Source organism: Nerophis lumbriciformis, linkage group LG05 (assembly GCF_033978685.3).
Source record: "Nerophis lumbriciformis linkage group LG05, RoL_Nlum_v2.1, whole genome shotgun sequence".
In the NCBI taxonomy this organism is placed as follows: domain Eukaryota; kingdom Metazoa; phylum Chordata; class Actinopteri; order Syngnathiformes; family Syngnathidae; genus Nerophis; species Nerophis lumbriciformis.
The window spans coordinates 42,716,480-42,731,759 of NC_084552.2; the positions used below are offsets into that span (position 1 = coordinate 42,716,480).

Genomic DNA, 15,280 nt, shown 5'->3' on the forward strand with positions numbered 1-15,280 from the left:
TTATGTCTTTATGTATGTTTTATTTAAGCTATGACAGCTATTAAAAACGAATAAAGCTGTGTAAGGTACATGCACACGGGTGGAAGACAGGAGCATCACTCCCAGCTGCCTGGTACACATATGTGCACGTGGAGTGCGCGCACATAGACAAACAGTTTCAGAGATGCAAACAACAATTTGCATAGTACAATGTGCAAGATTATTTCATGATTTAAGGCTTATTTCACGACAAAACATTAAGTTATTCTCATACGAATGTTTGTTTCATTTTGTCTGATTTTAAATATAACGGACACATCATTGTACATGTAATATATCATTATATTGATGCACATTTTATATATACGGTACTGAATGTTAGGCAAAGTACATCCGCAAGTGACGCCATTTCTCCATGGCTTGGATTATAGACGTATGCACATTACGCTAAAAAAAAAGCATTGTCTGTTGTACACTAACAACAAGACAACATTCATACTTATACAAATCATAAACTCATTGCTGACATGTCTTTAAGTTTATTATGAACATTTCACACTTATTGTTGGATAGTTTTCCTATCCACACTACATAAAGCGGCTAACATCGAACTCTTCACTTGGCCAAGTCTCATGACAGAGTGAGACTTTTTCACCTTGACTACATATGATCTTGGTGCTGCATGGCTGATGTTGCTGCAGTCGCCTTTAGCAGTCTAATCTTACGACTCTTAGAACATGGACTACTTAATACTATCGAAATTGTCTCTTATTAATATCAAGGAAACATTTTTTCGCGATATATATCGTTATCGTTTAATCGCCCAGCCCAACCCTGTATATACAGAAATGACACGCTGATAAAGAAGATAGGGCTACAGTGGAACACGTTTATGATGACCTCTCTCGAATTTGCTGACTTACCACGCAGTTGTCGACTTAACCAAAACCAAAATAGGATATGTATAGACCGGTTCTATATTAAAAGACTTATGTTATGATTATGGATAATACAATTCCATTGAGTTCTTGGGGGTTACCTAACATGATGGTAGAGGAAACAATGCTGCTTCTTCTGACATGCGGAAGTTCCAAATAAAAAGTCACCTCATGAACTGACTGAAGGCTTTGTAGTTGGTGATCTCCCTGTAGTCTTCCTGGCTGAAGGTATGCGCTACATCCTCCAGACCCCACTCCTTAGCCAGCTGGGCGGAGGTCTTCTGCTCTACGGGCTGCTGACGAGCACAAAGTGCAGTCTTCACATGTTAATCGCAACGTTCTTTGTTATTGTTTCTACCTTAATGGTCTCTTCCGGACTGCTGTCTCGGTCCCCATCGTCCTTTTTCTTCTTCTTGGTTTTCTTCTCTTTCCTTTCTTTATGCTTCTTCTTCTTTTTTTTCTCACCCGATCCATAGTCGCTGGCAAGGCTGTCGGAGTTCTCGCCAAAGTCTCTGTCTGAGTCCCTCTCTACATCGCTGTCCTGAGCAGAGGACAACAGCGAAGAATAAGTCATGCCATATGTAGAGATTATGTAAGAACATATTGATCAACTTACAATCTTTTTGCGTTTTTTGGCCTTGACAGGTTTGCCCTCTTTGTCCTTCTTCTTGGCGTCTTTCTTCTTCGGCCGTCCTTTCTTTTTGCAAGTGACTTCCCTATCTGATATGTCTGCCTCCTCGTCTTGGAGTGTAAGCAGAAAGAAAGTTGTCAATTTCCAATAAACATTGTAGATTTATTTCACAGTGTGACAGATTGATGAAAAACAATGCACAACCTCAGAGTGAACTGATCAATTAAAATATAATGTGTGCATTAGATTCATAGTAATATTTATATGCAATATTTATGGAATATACTTTAAAGCATGATTCTGCAATGCACTAAATTCATCAATTGGAATTTCAATACCACTTCCATTACTTTTAATTTGGATTGCAATTCTATTTCCTGTTTGCAATTTAAATTCATATTCATATATTTTTTAAGTACTTCAGCAAAAAGTGTTATTATAATTTTTTTTATTTCATCCTTCTTTCTTCTGGTGGTATGTTTTACTTGATTACCGTTCACTTAATTTTATATGTTATTATTCACAATTTGTGTGCTGTTTCTGTTTTTATATACTGTGTTTACAGCTGCTAAAAGTTTGCACTGTCCACTTGCTATTTGCTGCTATAATTGCTGCGCTACGTGCCTTGAATTACCACCCTGGTACAATATTTTTTAAGTTATAAAAGTTAATTTACAGTTGCATTTTTAGCCATTTTAGTTGAATTTGGATGTTTGCACAAGCCTGCTATGTTCATCAATAAAATGACATATATTGTATTTACAATGCTGTGTACGTCAGCACTGACTTGCATGGAGCCCAGAAAACAACATGAGCGTTTCTTACTCATACGCCACTCTTTGAAATGAAACAAACACATTGAGACTCAATAATATCATCACTTTTGTTCTGTTGTTAAACAAGGTTTAAATACATGATATAAGGTTGCACGTTTCTTACGTCACAAACAAAAAAGCTCAGTTTTACTTGTCTATACTCAAACGCAAGATTTTAAAACTCACCACTTTGGTTGGAGTTTTCCAAAAGTTTTTAAGAACAAAATCTATGTTTGCATGCGGATGAGATGCCAAAACGCAAAGAAAAATGTGCGTTATTAAGATACATCTTTTAGTTTAGACATGGCCTTAGTTGCTGCTTGACCTCATCCTATGATACTAGTGTTTTTTGTTCCGACTTTTACCACTCTTCTTAGAGGATAAACAAACTCTATTGTTTATTTTTCTGATAGGCACATTATTTTTGACCTATGTGACCTATGTACAGTATGTGTTATCTACTCTAATTCCCAGCAAGCAAGCAAATCTTTTTAATTGTATGTTACAAATGTAAAATATCAAAAGTGATTAACAGATACAAGGTTGAAAACATGTAATCATTAAATGGCTGTGTGCATGCACACATACAGTATATACAGTACATATGTGCATGTATATAACATATTACTTATATATTGCTTCACACACAAACTGGATTTGGCAGCTGTGTCCTGGGGTCACATGTTTTTGACAGGTTTCAAGTCAAGTTCTTCAACAGCAAAATCCAAGCTAATGTTATGTTTCACTGGTATACTGCCTGTTAGTGAGTGCTGCGTTCAAATGCGCTATGTACTACCATGTGTTGTATGATGGCCAACACGGGAAAAACGAACCAAACACAGAAATGATCCCAATCCAAAAACACACAAACACCATAAAACAAATGCAACAGGAAATTGTTGCCATCACATTAACACCGCAAGATCGAAAACAAATGTGAAAGAAAAATATTGCAAATGCCAACAACACATGCATAATGGGAGTTAATTTGAGTCTTTACTACAAAAACTTTACTTTTTTTTTTTACAATGATTTCATGCAACTTAATTTTTTGCATTAGAATTTTGTGAATTACATTTTTTTTCATTGAATAAAAATGTGTGAGCAAAAGTGTGTTTAAACTTAGAATACAGTGTTTTAAAATCCAATGTGTAAAAATTCAGTGCAAAAGGATATTGTATGAAATGTTAATATAAAAAAATATTGTTTAAGTACAGAAATATTCAATGCATAAAAATTATGTGCATAAAAATTCAGTGCACAAATATCCGTTCAAAACTCAAGACTCCCGAGCAGCAAATTAGGAATGAAGCAATAGACCCAGTCTCAGAACCAGCCAATGAGGTGCTTCAGTCCTAATTAACTGGAAGTAGGTTTCGAGTTTTAAAGCAACAAATATTTCTGCATTTAATGTTTTTTACTGAATTTTTCTGCACTGAAAATGTTTGTGCTGAAAGTTTCTGAACAAAATTTTTTACACTGAATTTTAAAACCTTATATTTCAACAAACTCAGTTTTTAGACACACAAATATGTTCAATGAAATTGTCAGCATTATTTGAAGTAAAAAATTCAGTTCACAAAATTCAAATGCAAAAATTAAGTTACATAAATTCAGCGACCAAAAAAAGCTTTCGTAATAAAGACACATAATCCATCCATCCATCCATCTTCTTCCGCTTATCCGAGGTCGGGTCGTGGGGGCCGCAGCCTAAGCAGGGAAGCCCAGACTTCCCTCTCCCCAGCCACTTCGTCCAGCTCCTCCCGGGGGATCCCGAGGCGTTCCCAGGCCAGCCGGGAGACATAGTCTTCCCAACGTGTCCTGGGTCTTCCCCTTGGCCTCCTACCGGTCGGACATGCCCTAAACACCTCCCTTGCTAACATGCTATTTAGGCTAGCTGTATGTACATATTGCATCATTATGACTTATTTGTAGGTATGTTTGAGCTCATTTAATATCCTTTACTTTTATCCTCTTTGTATATAATTTAGTTTTGCATGTCTCATGACACATTTCAGATAGTTGTTTGTGTGTCATGTTGTTCCAGATCATAGCAAACATTACCTAGCTTGCCAAAGATTGTAATAAATCTATTAAAAGAAGTCAGCCTGCTGTTCCTTTTAAGTTGGACACACGTATCTATATCTTTGGTCATTAAAAGCCAGTAATTTCCAGGAGTTATCTCACCTTCTGAGTTGCCTCTGATTTACTAATGGTTTCTAAAAATGTGTAGAATAAATATTACATTTCAACATTTCTGTCAACGAAGATTTGCGTCAGCCTGCAACACATAGTAATTTTGATAGTAGGCTATTATAGCTAATATAGACACTTAAGTCATGTGTTGCCTTCATTATAACACTTTTTTAAGGCTTTTTTTTTCATTGAATAAAAATGTGTGAGCAAAAGTGTGTTTAAACTTAGAATACAGTGTTTTAAAATCCAATGTGTAAAAATTCAGTGCAAAAGGATATTGTATGAAATGTTAATATAAAAAAATATTGTTTAAGTACAGAAATATTCAATGCATAAAAATTATGTGCATAAAAATTCAGTGCACAAATATCCGTTCAAAACTCAAGACTCCCGAGCAGCAAATTAGGAATGAAGCAATAGACCCAGTCTCAGAACCAGCCAATGAGGTGCTTCAGTCCTAATTAACTGGAAGTAGGTTTCGAGTTTTAAAGCAACAAATATTTCTGCATTTAATGTTTTTTACTGAATTTTTCTGCACTGAAAATGTTTGTGCTGAAAGTTTCTGAACAAAATTTTTTACACTGAATTTTAAAACCTTATATTTCAACAAACTCAGTTTTTAGACACACAAATATGTTCAATGAAATTGTCAGCATTATTTGAAGTAAAAAATTCAGTTCACAAAATTCAAATGCAAAAATTAAGTTACATAAATTCAGCGACCAAAAAAAGCTTTCGTAATAAAGACACATAATCCATCCATCCATCCATCTTCTTCCGCTTATCCGAGGTCGGGTCGTGGGGGCCGCAGCCTAAGCAGGGAAGCCCAGACTTCCCTCTCCCCAGCCACTTCGTCCAGCTCCTCCCGGGGGATCCCGAGGCGTTCCCAGGCCAGCCGGGAGACATAGTCTTCCCAACGTGTCCTGGGTCTTCCCCTTGGCCTCCTACCGGTCGGACATGCCCTAAACACCTCCCTTGCTAACATGCTATTTAGGCTAGCTGTATGTACATATTGCATCATTATGACTTATTTGTAGGTATGTTTGAGCTCATTTAATATCCTTTACTTTTATCCTCTTTGTATATAATTTAGTTTTGCATGTCTCATGACACATTTCAGATAGTTGTTTGTGTGTCATGTTGTTCCAGATCATAGCAAACATTACCTAGCTTGCCAAAGATTGTAATAAATCTATTAAAAGAAGTCAGCCTGCTGTTCCTTTTAAGTTGGACACACGTATCTATATCTTTGGTCATTAAAAGCCAGTAATTTCCAGGAGTTATCTCACCTTCTGAGTTGCCTCTGATTTACTAATGGTTTCTAAAAATGTGTAGAATAAATATTACATTTCAACATTTCTGTCAACGAAGATTTGCGTCAGCCTGCAACACATAGTAATTTTGATAGTAGGCTATTATAGCTAATATAGACACTTAAGTCATGTGTTGCCTTCATTATAACACTTTTTTAAGGCTTTTTTTTTCATTGAATAAAAATGTGTGAGCAAAAGTGTGTTTAAACTTAGAATACAGTGTTTTAAAATCCAATGTGTAAAAATTCAGTGCAAAAGGATATTGTATGAAATGTTAATATAAAAAAATATTGTTTAAGTACAGAAATATTCAATGCATAAAAATTATGTGCATAAAAATTCAGTGCACAAATATCCGTTCAAAACTCAAGACTCCCGAGCAGCAAATTAGGAATGAAGCAATAGACCCAGTCTCAGAACCAGCCAATGAGGTGCTTCAGTCCTAATTAACTGGAAGTAGGTTTCGAGTTTTAAAGCAACAAATATTTCTGCATTTAATGTTTTTTACTGAATTTTTCTGCACTGAAAATGTTTGTGCTGAAAGTTTCTGAACAAAATTTTTTACACTGAATTTTAAAACCTTATATTTCAACAAACTCAGTTTTTAGACACACAAATATGTTCAATGAAATTGTCAGCATTATTTGAAGTAAAAAATTCAGTTCACAAAATTCAAATGCAAAAATTAAGTTACATAAATTCAGCGACCAAAAAAAGCTTTCGTAATAAAGACACATAATCCATCCATCCATCCATCTTCTTCCGCTTATCCGAGGTCGGGTCGTGGGGGCCGCAGCCTAAGCAGGGAAGCCCAGACTTCCCTCTCCCCAGCCACTTCGTCCAGCTCCTCCCGGGGGATCCCGAGGCGTTCCCAGGCCAGCCGGGAGACATAGTCTTCCCAACGTGTCCTGGGTCTTCCCCTTGGCCTCCTACCGGTCGGACATGCCCTAAACACCTCCCTTGGGAGGCGTTCGGGTGGCATCCTGACCAGATGCCTGAACCACCTCATCTGGCTCCTCTCGATGTGGAGGAGCAGCGGCTTTACTTTGAGCTCCTCCCAGATGACAGAGCTTCTCACCCTCTCTCTAAGAGAGAGACCCGCCACCCGGCGGAGGAAACTCATTTCGGCCGCTTGTACCCGTGATCTTGTCCTTTCGGTCATAACCCAAAGCTCATGATCATAGGTGAGGATGGGAACGTAGATCGACCGGTAAATTGAGAGCTTTGCCTTCCGGCTCAGCTCCTTCTTCACCAAAACGGATTGATACAGCGTCCACATTACTGAAGACGCTGCACCGATCCGCCTGTCCATCTCACGATCCACTCTTCCCTCACTCGTGAACAAGACTCCGAGGTACTTGAACTCCTCCACTTGGGGCAGGGTCTCCTCCGCAACCCGGAGATGGCATTCCACCCTTTTCCGGGCGAGAACCATGGACTCGGACTTGGAGATGCTGATTCTCATCCCAGTCGCTTCACACTCAGCTGCGAACCGATCCAGTGAGAGCTGAAGATCTTGGCCAGATGAAGCCATCAGGACCACATCATCTGCAAAAAGCAGAGACCTAATCCTGTAGCCACCAAACCGGATCCCCTCAATGCCTTGACTGCGCCTAGAAATTCTGTCCATAATAGTTATGAACAAAATAACCTCCATAAACGCAAACCTCAAAAGAAACTGCATGTGAGAAACTCTGCAAGTTGACGGAACAAAAGGGAAGTTTTGAGGGGTGAAAATGTTTGTCTTGGTCAAGGCTTGGTCTCAATATTTGACAATATTAGAGAGCAGCTTTTACCTAGCTCAAGTTAGCATTAGAATGAGACCAATGAGTGCGATACCACCTATTTTCGTATTGATGCGATACCAAATAAATACTGGGCCAAAACAAAAAGTGTGGGAATTAACACTTATTTGTGAACGATTTAACAATATACATATATAACTATATGGGGAAATGTAACAATTGTAAGAACACAGTACAATGTATTCCCTTTTAATACATACAGATAAAAGCAAAATACTGTAAGTACAAAGAACAACTCTGACTGGCTCTTTGAGTTTGTAATCAATATACCAATATAAATATCCATAATATATTTTAACAACCCAATAAAACAGATATATTTTTAAATAAACAGAAAAAATAACTGAACATCATTCTCATCACAATATAGTACCAATCTGATAACGAGAAACCCTGCACTAAAATTGATAATATCGATTGCCAGTGTGCATAAAAATTGCTGTCCAACGCTACTGAGCACGTGCACTCATGCGCATCAATGCTTAAGGTTTCCTCCAATAAAATAACCATATAGCAATTAAGATAAAAAACGGAAACCAACCACAACAAAAATTGTATTAATCTTGATTAACCTAAAATACATGTATGATTGTTTGTCTGTATGAATGAATCAATGTCAACAATAAGTATTTTCCAAAGCTCATCTATGAATAATAATAAAAACTACAAAAGTATTTGCTCCAGGACTTATTCAGGACATTTTCTGAAAGTTTCATCAAAATCTGTCCATTACTTATGTTGCTAACAATCAAGTTACGCAACTGGTTGCGTTATTTTATGAAGCAGCACATTTTTTCAGAACAACGGATCAAACTGGCTCCCGTGGCAAACTTCTGTTTTTATCTTGTGAACTTGCAGAATGTATCTCATGCAGTTGTTTTTGGTGTCTGTGTTTTTTTGTGAATTGTTTTTGATCCTGCAGGGTTTACTGTATGTGATTGCAACATTTTCAATATGGAACATTTTCCCCATTGCATTAGTTTTCTGGCGTTTGTGTTTAGAGCAGTGATTCTCAAACAGTGGTACATGAAGGCTCTATCTCAGTGGTTCTTAACCTGGGTTCGATCGAACCCTAGACTCATCATGTAAATAAAAACTTCTCCCTATCGGCGTATTATGGATACAGCAACAGCAGAAGTCACACTGATTTGCAGGTGTGTAATTTGTTGTGAGTTCATGCACTGTGTTGGTTTTGTTCTTTGAACAAGGTGATGTTCAAGCACGGTTCATTTTGTGCACCAGTAAAAAAAAACATAACTTTGTCTTGAATTTGAAAAAAACAAAACATTTTATTTTTCACTAAAGAAGGGTTCGATGAATGCGCATATGAAACTGGTGGGGTTCGGTACCTCCAACAAGGTTAAGAACCACTGCTCTATCTAGTGCGGTGGTCAGCAACCTGCGGCTCTCGAGCCGCATGCGGCTCTTTAGCACCGTCCTAGTGGCTTCCTGGAGCATTTTTAAAAAAGGATTGAAAATGGAAAAATATGGGGGAATTTTTTGTTTTTGTTTGAGTATGTTTTTTGTTTGAGGACAAACCTTCACAATTGTTAGAAAGCCCACTGTTTAATATGTTTGTGTTTATGCTTTACTGATAACAGTATTTGGCGAACATCGTTTTGTCCCACTAATTTCAGCGGTTCTTGAACACACCATAGTGTGGACTGTGACGCAACAGTTTTTTTACCTGTAGAATCTTCCACTCCTGTTTTGTCTCATTTTGTCCACCAAACATTTTATACTGTGCGTGAATGCACAAAGGTGCGCTTTGTTGATGATATTGACTTGTTGGAGTGCAAATCAGGCATATTTGGTCAGTGCATGACTGCAAGCTAATCAATGCTAACATGCTATTTAGGCTAGCTGTATGTACATATTGCATCATTATGACTTATTTGTAGGTATGTTTGAGCTCATTTAATATCCTTTACTTTTATCCTCTTTGTATATAATTTAGTTTTGCATGTCTCATGACACATTTCAGATAGTTGTTTGTGTGTCATGTTGTTCCAGATCATAGCAAACATTACCTAGCTTGCCAAAGATTGTAATAAATCTATTAAAAGAAGTCAGCCTGCTGTTCCTTTTAAGTTGGACACACGTATCTATATCTTTGGTCATTAAAAGCCAGTAATTTCCAGGAGTTATCTCACCTTCTGAGTTGCCTCTGATTTACTAATGGTTTCTAAAAATGTGTAGAATAAATATTACATTTCAACATTTCTGTCAACGAAGATTTGCGTCAGCCTGCAACACATAGTAATTTTGATAGTAGGCTATTATAGCTAATATAGACACTTAAGTCATGTGTTGCCTTCATTATAACACTTTTTTAAGGCTTTTCATTTTTTGCGGCTCCAGACAGGTTTGTTTTTTGGTCCAATATGGCTCTGTCAACGTTTTGGTTTGCCAACCGCTGATCTAGTGGTATGCCAGATAATCATTTAATTAAGTGATTAGTGTTTTATTTTCCAATATTCAAATACAGTGTTACTGTTCAATGTGTATATAATATTACAGTGGCCAAAATATTAAATATGCTTGTTAAATCAATCCTCTGCCTTGTTTTTAGTAAATATTTAGAACTACAACGCTACTGTATTTTAATGTTTAATGTCCTTATGGTAGTATTTGGAGAGGCAAATGTTTTGTGAGGTGGCACTTGGTGAAAAAAGTTTGAGAACAGCATGCTTTAAAGCGTTTGGACCTTGAGTCAAGTCCACAGCAAACTCATCCATAGACCTTGTGTGTTTGCTGACTGGATTATTGTAATTAAGAACCCTTGTATTCAATGGCAAACCTCTGTTAAAAGATAGAAGCTATGATAATGAAAGTATGATTTCTAAGTGTTCTGAGGAACATGATAGCCTCCACAGAAGCACTCTAGCCTGCAAGTGGACCCAGGCTTTACTAAAAGTGCGTCTAATGTAACAGAGCTCCATCCAGACGAGAGGCTTTGATAGCAAACATTGATTGAGTGTCTGCCATTGTTGGCGCGCTCTCCCACGCCCACCTCCCCGCCTGGCTTTGCACAGCGCGCAGCCCGCCGACGGCGATTCGAGGGTCGGCCACCGTGCGCACGCGACCACGGTGATGAGAAGGCCGCCGACGGGTGAGCGCGTGTAGGTCGTGAGGAGGTTACGGTGCTCGCCGTGGCGTGTGACGTCTTTTATCCGCCTGCCCTCATCGGAATGAAGCAAACCGCTCCAAATAATAACTAGTCGAGGTGGGCGGGTCGATCCAGACGTCGACAATGCCAATACCAATGACAGCGAGATAGTGCTGTTGCAGTATTGGGTCGATACTAGCATGATGACAGTTGTATTTTTAAGTTCTCTTCTGGGTTTACTTTCACAATCTATGTTTTTGCTGTGTTGCTCAAATATATTGTAAATATATATGTAATGTTATGTAACTCACAGGACGGCTTTAGGTCATGTTTATGTTCACAGAAATTATTTTTCTAAACAAAATGTTATATGGACCTGTTACTTTTGAGTTATGTGCTATTTTAAAATGGAATGGCTTTGGTTAATAGACAACTTCCTCCTGCTCAATCAATCAATGTTTATTTATATAGCCCTAAATCACAAGTGTCTCAAAGGGCTGCACAAGCCACAACGACATCCTCGGTGCAGATCCCACATCAGGGCAAAGAAAAACTCAACCCAGTGGGATGACAATGAGAAACCTTGGAGATGACCGCGAGGTCCTGCTGAGTATCATACTACTTTATGTCGGTCGACTGATCCATCCTGTTTTTTTTCCCTTTAAAATTCCTATCAAGAAACCAACGTGGAGATTAGTTCATACTTCCTTAATTGGTTTTGCAGCCTGTCGCTAACAGATCAACTGCCTATTTGCGCATGTGCGGCGGTACCACTACTTGGACAAACTGCAAACTACAACTAAGATGTACGTTACAACCAAACAGCTGGTGTGTAATAAGTACATTGCTTACAGTATAAACACTTTGTAGGGCACAACAAAAGACAAGCTTTATCTTGATGGCAAATACTACTCCCTGACTGGGCAACACATCCAACCTGAAATGACAAACTGAAATGCGTCTCCACAGACATTTCAAGGATTTTGAGTCATTCTGCACTAGTGATGGGTACCTTCCACATTTGAACCGGTATGGTACCAATTTCCGTTATCTGGAAACGATACCGGTATTCAACGGTACAAATTTTACGTATTTCTGTGTGTTCACGAATGTTAATGTGTTTAATAATAAAAGCTAGTCTTTTTATTCAATTTATCAGTGGCCTGATAATGATGACTGGGCGGTCCAGTTGCTATATCTTAATTTCTTACACTTCTCATTGCAAGTATTATATAGTAGGCTTTGCATGCAGTTACAATTGCAAGATGTTAGATGGCGGTAGTGGCTACGCTACAGTGTGCCGAGCTATAGGAACTAGTCTTTGCCATGAAGCTGAATGTGTTGATCCTGTCTTTTGTTGCACCTTACAAAGTGTTATACTGTAAGTATTGTAGTTATTACACACCAGTTGTTTGATTGTAACATGTATCTTGGTTGTAATTTTCATTAGCAAATTTGGAGGTGTTGAAATCGCCATATAGAATCGCTAATGCTAATCTATAGCATGTCTATGGCAAATCCAATGTATAATAGCGTTGAACTAGCGCATTTTGAAAAGTGCTGCCTTACTGTATGTTTGAGTGTTTTCTATCAGGCATACTTGCTTTGTTGGCATGGTAAATTGTAACATGACCTACAGGCAAGCCGGCTGAGTCAGCTATGACTGCTGCTTGAGTGATTGTTTGCCCGCCAAGTGTTTTAAGTCTGCAACCGGAAATCACATGCAACAAAGGTAATGAAATAGGGCATTGACTGATTTTGCGTGAAACGAAATGGACGGAATTCTGTCGGTTACTATAAAAGGACCGAATTCGGTACCAACCTCTATTCTGCATTGCAAATGGGATACTTGCATTAAAGTTTTAATCAGATTTATACACATGAATGGATTTATCCGCCATAATGCATTAGTTTTAATAACCCTCAATGAAAGGGATTTGTTTTACATTCTCTAATATGGTTTTATTTATATATAGTTGAATTATTCATAAGCTTATTGATGACAACATACTAAAATCTATGTCCGGTGTTTTGTTCTGCTTTATTCAAGTAATCATCCATCCATCCATTTTCTACCGCTTATTCCCTTTGGGGTCGCGGGGGGCGCTGGAGCCTATCTCAGCTACAATCGGGCGGAAGGCGGGGTACACCCTGGACAAGTCGCCACCTCATCGCAGGGCCAATCATAATCAACAAATTTATGACATAGATCCCAAAACCATTCAATGATCTTGGAAAATATTTTGTTAAAAAGTGTCAGTATGTCAATGCTTGTTCTGTACTTAGTTGGTATCGGACCGATACCATCATTTGCAGTATCGCCCACTCCTATTCCTAAGTGTTATAAACCGAAATAAAAAGCTACTTTGCACACCTTCCACTTTCACCACAGAAACTTCTAGAACATCAGTCCATAAGTCGACACGTGGGGAAGACTTTTGTCGCTAAAAAGCTTCGACAAGGTCAAAAATACTTAAAATAAACAAACATAAAGAGTCCCGTTATGCTCTGCCAATTGCGTGTCCCCATTGCGTTTGAACGCATCATGAAATGTCCATGAATGTGATGCTTTGCTGCTGCCATAGACATGTCCTCATGTCATTTAGGAGGAGAATGACACTTCGGACGCTGCAAACAAACTTCGCGCTTTGCAGGAAGACGCCGCTCATCTGGATTGTGTCTCTCTCCCCCCCGCCCCCCCTCCTCGTGCATGTTTGTTTTGCGTGCTACAAAACGCCACATTTTCAACCCGGGGACATGCAGTGTAAGGACGCATGCAGCCATGGACACCCCCACCTTGGGTTTTTTTGGACTGTTTCACCCCCCCATCCGGCGTACCTGGCGCGGCTGCAGTTTGCCGAGGCGCCGCCGGCGAGTTGATGTCGCTTCTCCGGTCTAAAAAGTCTCCGTCGTCGTCTTCATTGAAGCCTCCTCCCTCGCAATGAAGCGCCGTGTCCTCGTCTTCCTCACAGGCCCGGAGAGGACAGGACATGGTAGTCCTCTCATCGGGATCCGTCCTTGTGTGCAAAAAAACACACACACACAGACGCAAAATCTTGTATTCTTGCGCGACTGTGTGCTGTGTGTTTATTTAATATTCAAATCGGCAAAGAGGGGGGGGGGGGGGGGCGTGTGTGTGTGTATGAGTGTGTGTATATGGGGGGGTATTTTACACTAGGCAGAGAGCAACAAAGATGGCCGCCCTCTTATATTTATTTTTTAACAACCCCCCCAATAAGAAAAAAAATCCCCTTACATAAAAAATGGCTGACTGTATTATTTCAGAACGCCCCCCCCCCCCCCCTTCTCCTTTCCCTCTCCCTGAGCGCCCCCTCCCTCCCTAAAAACCTACATTGTTACAGGGGCGAAAGAGGGGGGTACGCGGCTGCATGTAACTTACATTGTTACATGTTTGTTTTTGCTTCTCAGTGCACAAAGCCCCCCCCCCTGATACCCCCTCCCTGACTGACTCTGTGCCCCCCTCCACTCCCCCCACCTCCATCAGACTTGTGGTGCCACTTGCAGTCTGCATTGCAGAGTAGATCCATCAAACATGGCCTCCTTATAGCCCCCACCGTTCTATAAAAAATGATTTTAGCGTGTGTGTGTGTGTGTGTGTGTGTGTGTGTGTGTGTGCTGGGGAGGGATCAAGAGAGGCGGGTTGGGAAAAAAAAATCTGCCGCAGCCATGCCCAGACTTACATCAGATGGTGTTGCTTAAAAATTAACCACTTGTGGTAAGGACCGGAAGAAAGTGAGCAGCAGACATGCTAAGCTCGCTAGCAAGTAGGCTAAAAACAAAAACACTGGTGGGCTCCAGCTGAGCTAGGACATGAGGAGCAGCAGTGCCAGGCGGGTTCGCAGTAAGGCCACTGGAATCCACCATCCCAGCCTGCTGCTGGGCTGATATGGCCCACTTTTATTTTGAAGGAATTTGCTTTTCACAATCAAAGCTCATGGCAGACGGTGGTGACTTTGAGTACAAGTGATGAACATTTGAAGCTTTAGGACAGGCGTGTGCAAAGCGCCGGGCCATTTTCTTGTTTTTTTAAATACTATGTATGTCCTGTGAAGCCATTTAGGCAAATTATATTGTTGATGTAGACGCACATATCTGCTGTACGGATTTGCTGTACAGAAGAGAAGCGTGGGATATTTCTCTTATTGCGCTATTTGTATGTGACTTTATTAAATAAAGTCACAGCCAAACAAAGCAAGAGGGGATAGAAAGAAGAAAGAAAGAAGACGGGGATAAGGGGGAATTGTGGGGACAAGACAAAGAGAGACAACAACAACAACAGAATTACATCAGCAAATACGATATATACAAATATGATACCAAAAATTATAAAGACGAACCAGTTAGTGAAGTAGATAGTTATAACACAGTAATGACGATGAACATTATTGCGCTACAAATGGAGCAATAAAAACACCAATATCCATCCATTTTCTACCGCTTGTCCCGTTCGGGGTCGCGGGGGGTGCTGGACCC

General features: G+C 39.5%; 1 protein-coding gene across 4 annotated transcripts in view; it reads right to left on the reverse strand.

Moving 5' to 3' along the window:
- chd3 (chromodomain helicase DNA binding protein 3) overlaps nucleotides 1-15,280 on the reverse strand; it is a 67,308-nt gene that overhangs the window by 49,929 nt on the left and 2,099 nt on the right. For 3 of the 4 annotated variants that reach the window (XM_061960221.2, XM_072913230.1, XM_072913229.1), the window contains 4 exons: nucleotides 13,625-13,803; nucleotides 1,534-1,658; nucleotides 1,276-1,458; nucleotides 1,086-1,234 (listed from right to left, as the gene is read on the reverse strand). In XM_061960221.2, the coding sequence (XP_061816205.2) occupies nucleotides 1,086-1,234; nucleotides 1,276-1,458; nucleotides 1,534-1,658; nucleotides 13,625-13,803 (636 nt within the window). The remainder of the gene's footprint in view (nucleotides 1-1,085; nucleotides 1,235-1,275; nucleotides 1,459-1,533; nucleotides 1,659-13,624; nucleotides 13,804-15,280) is intronic. The other variant, XM_061960229.2, reaches the window with a different exon arrangement.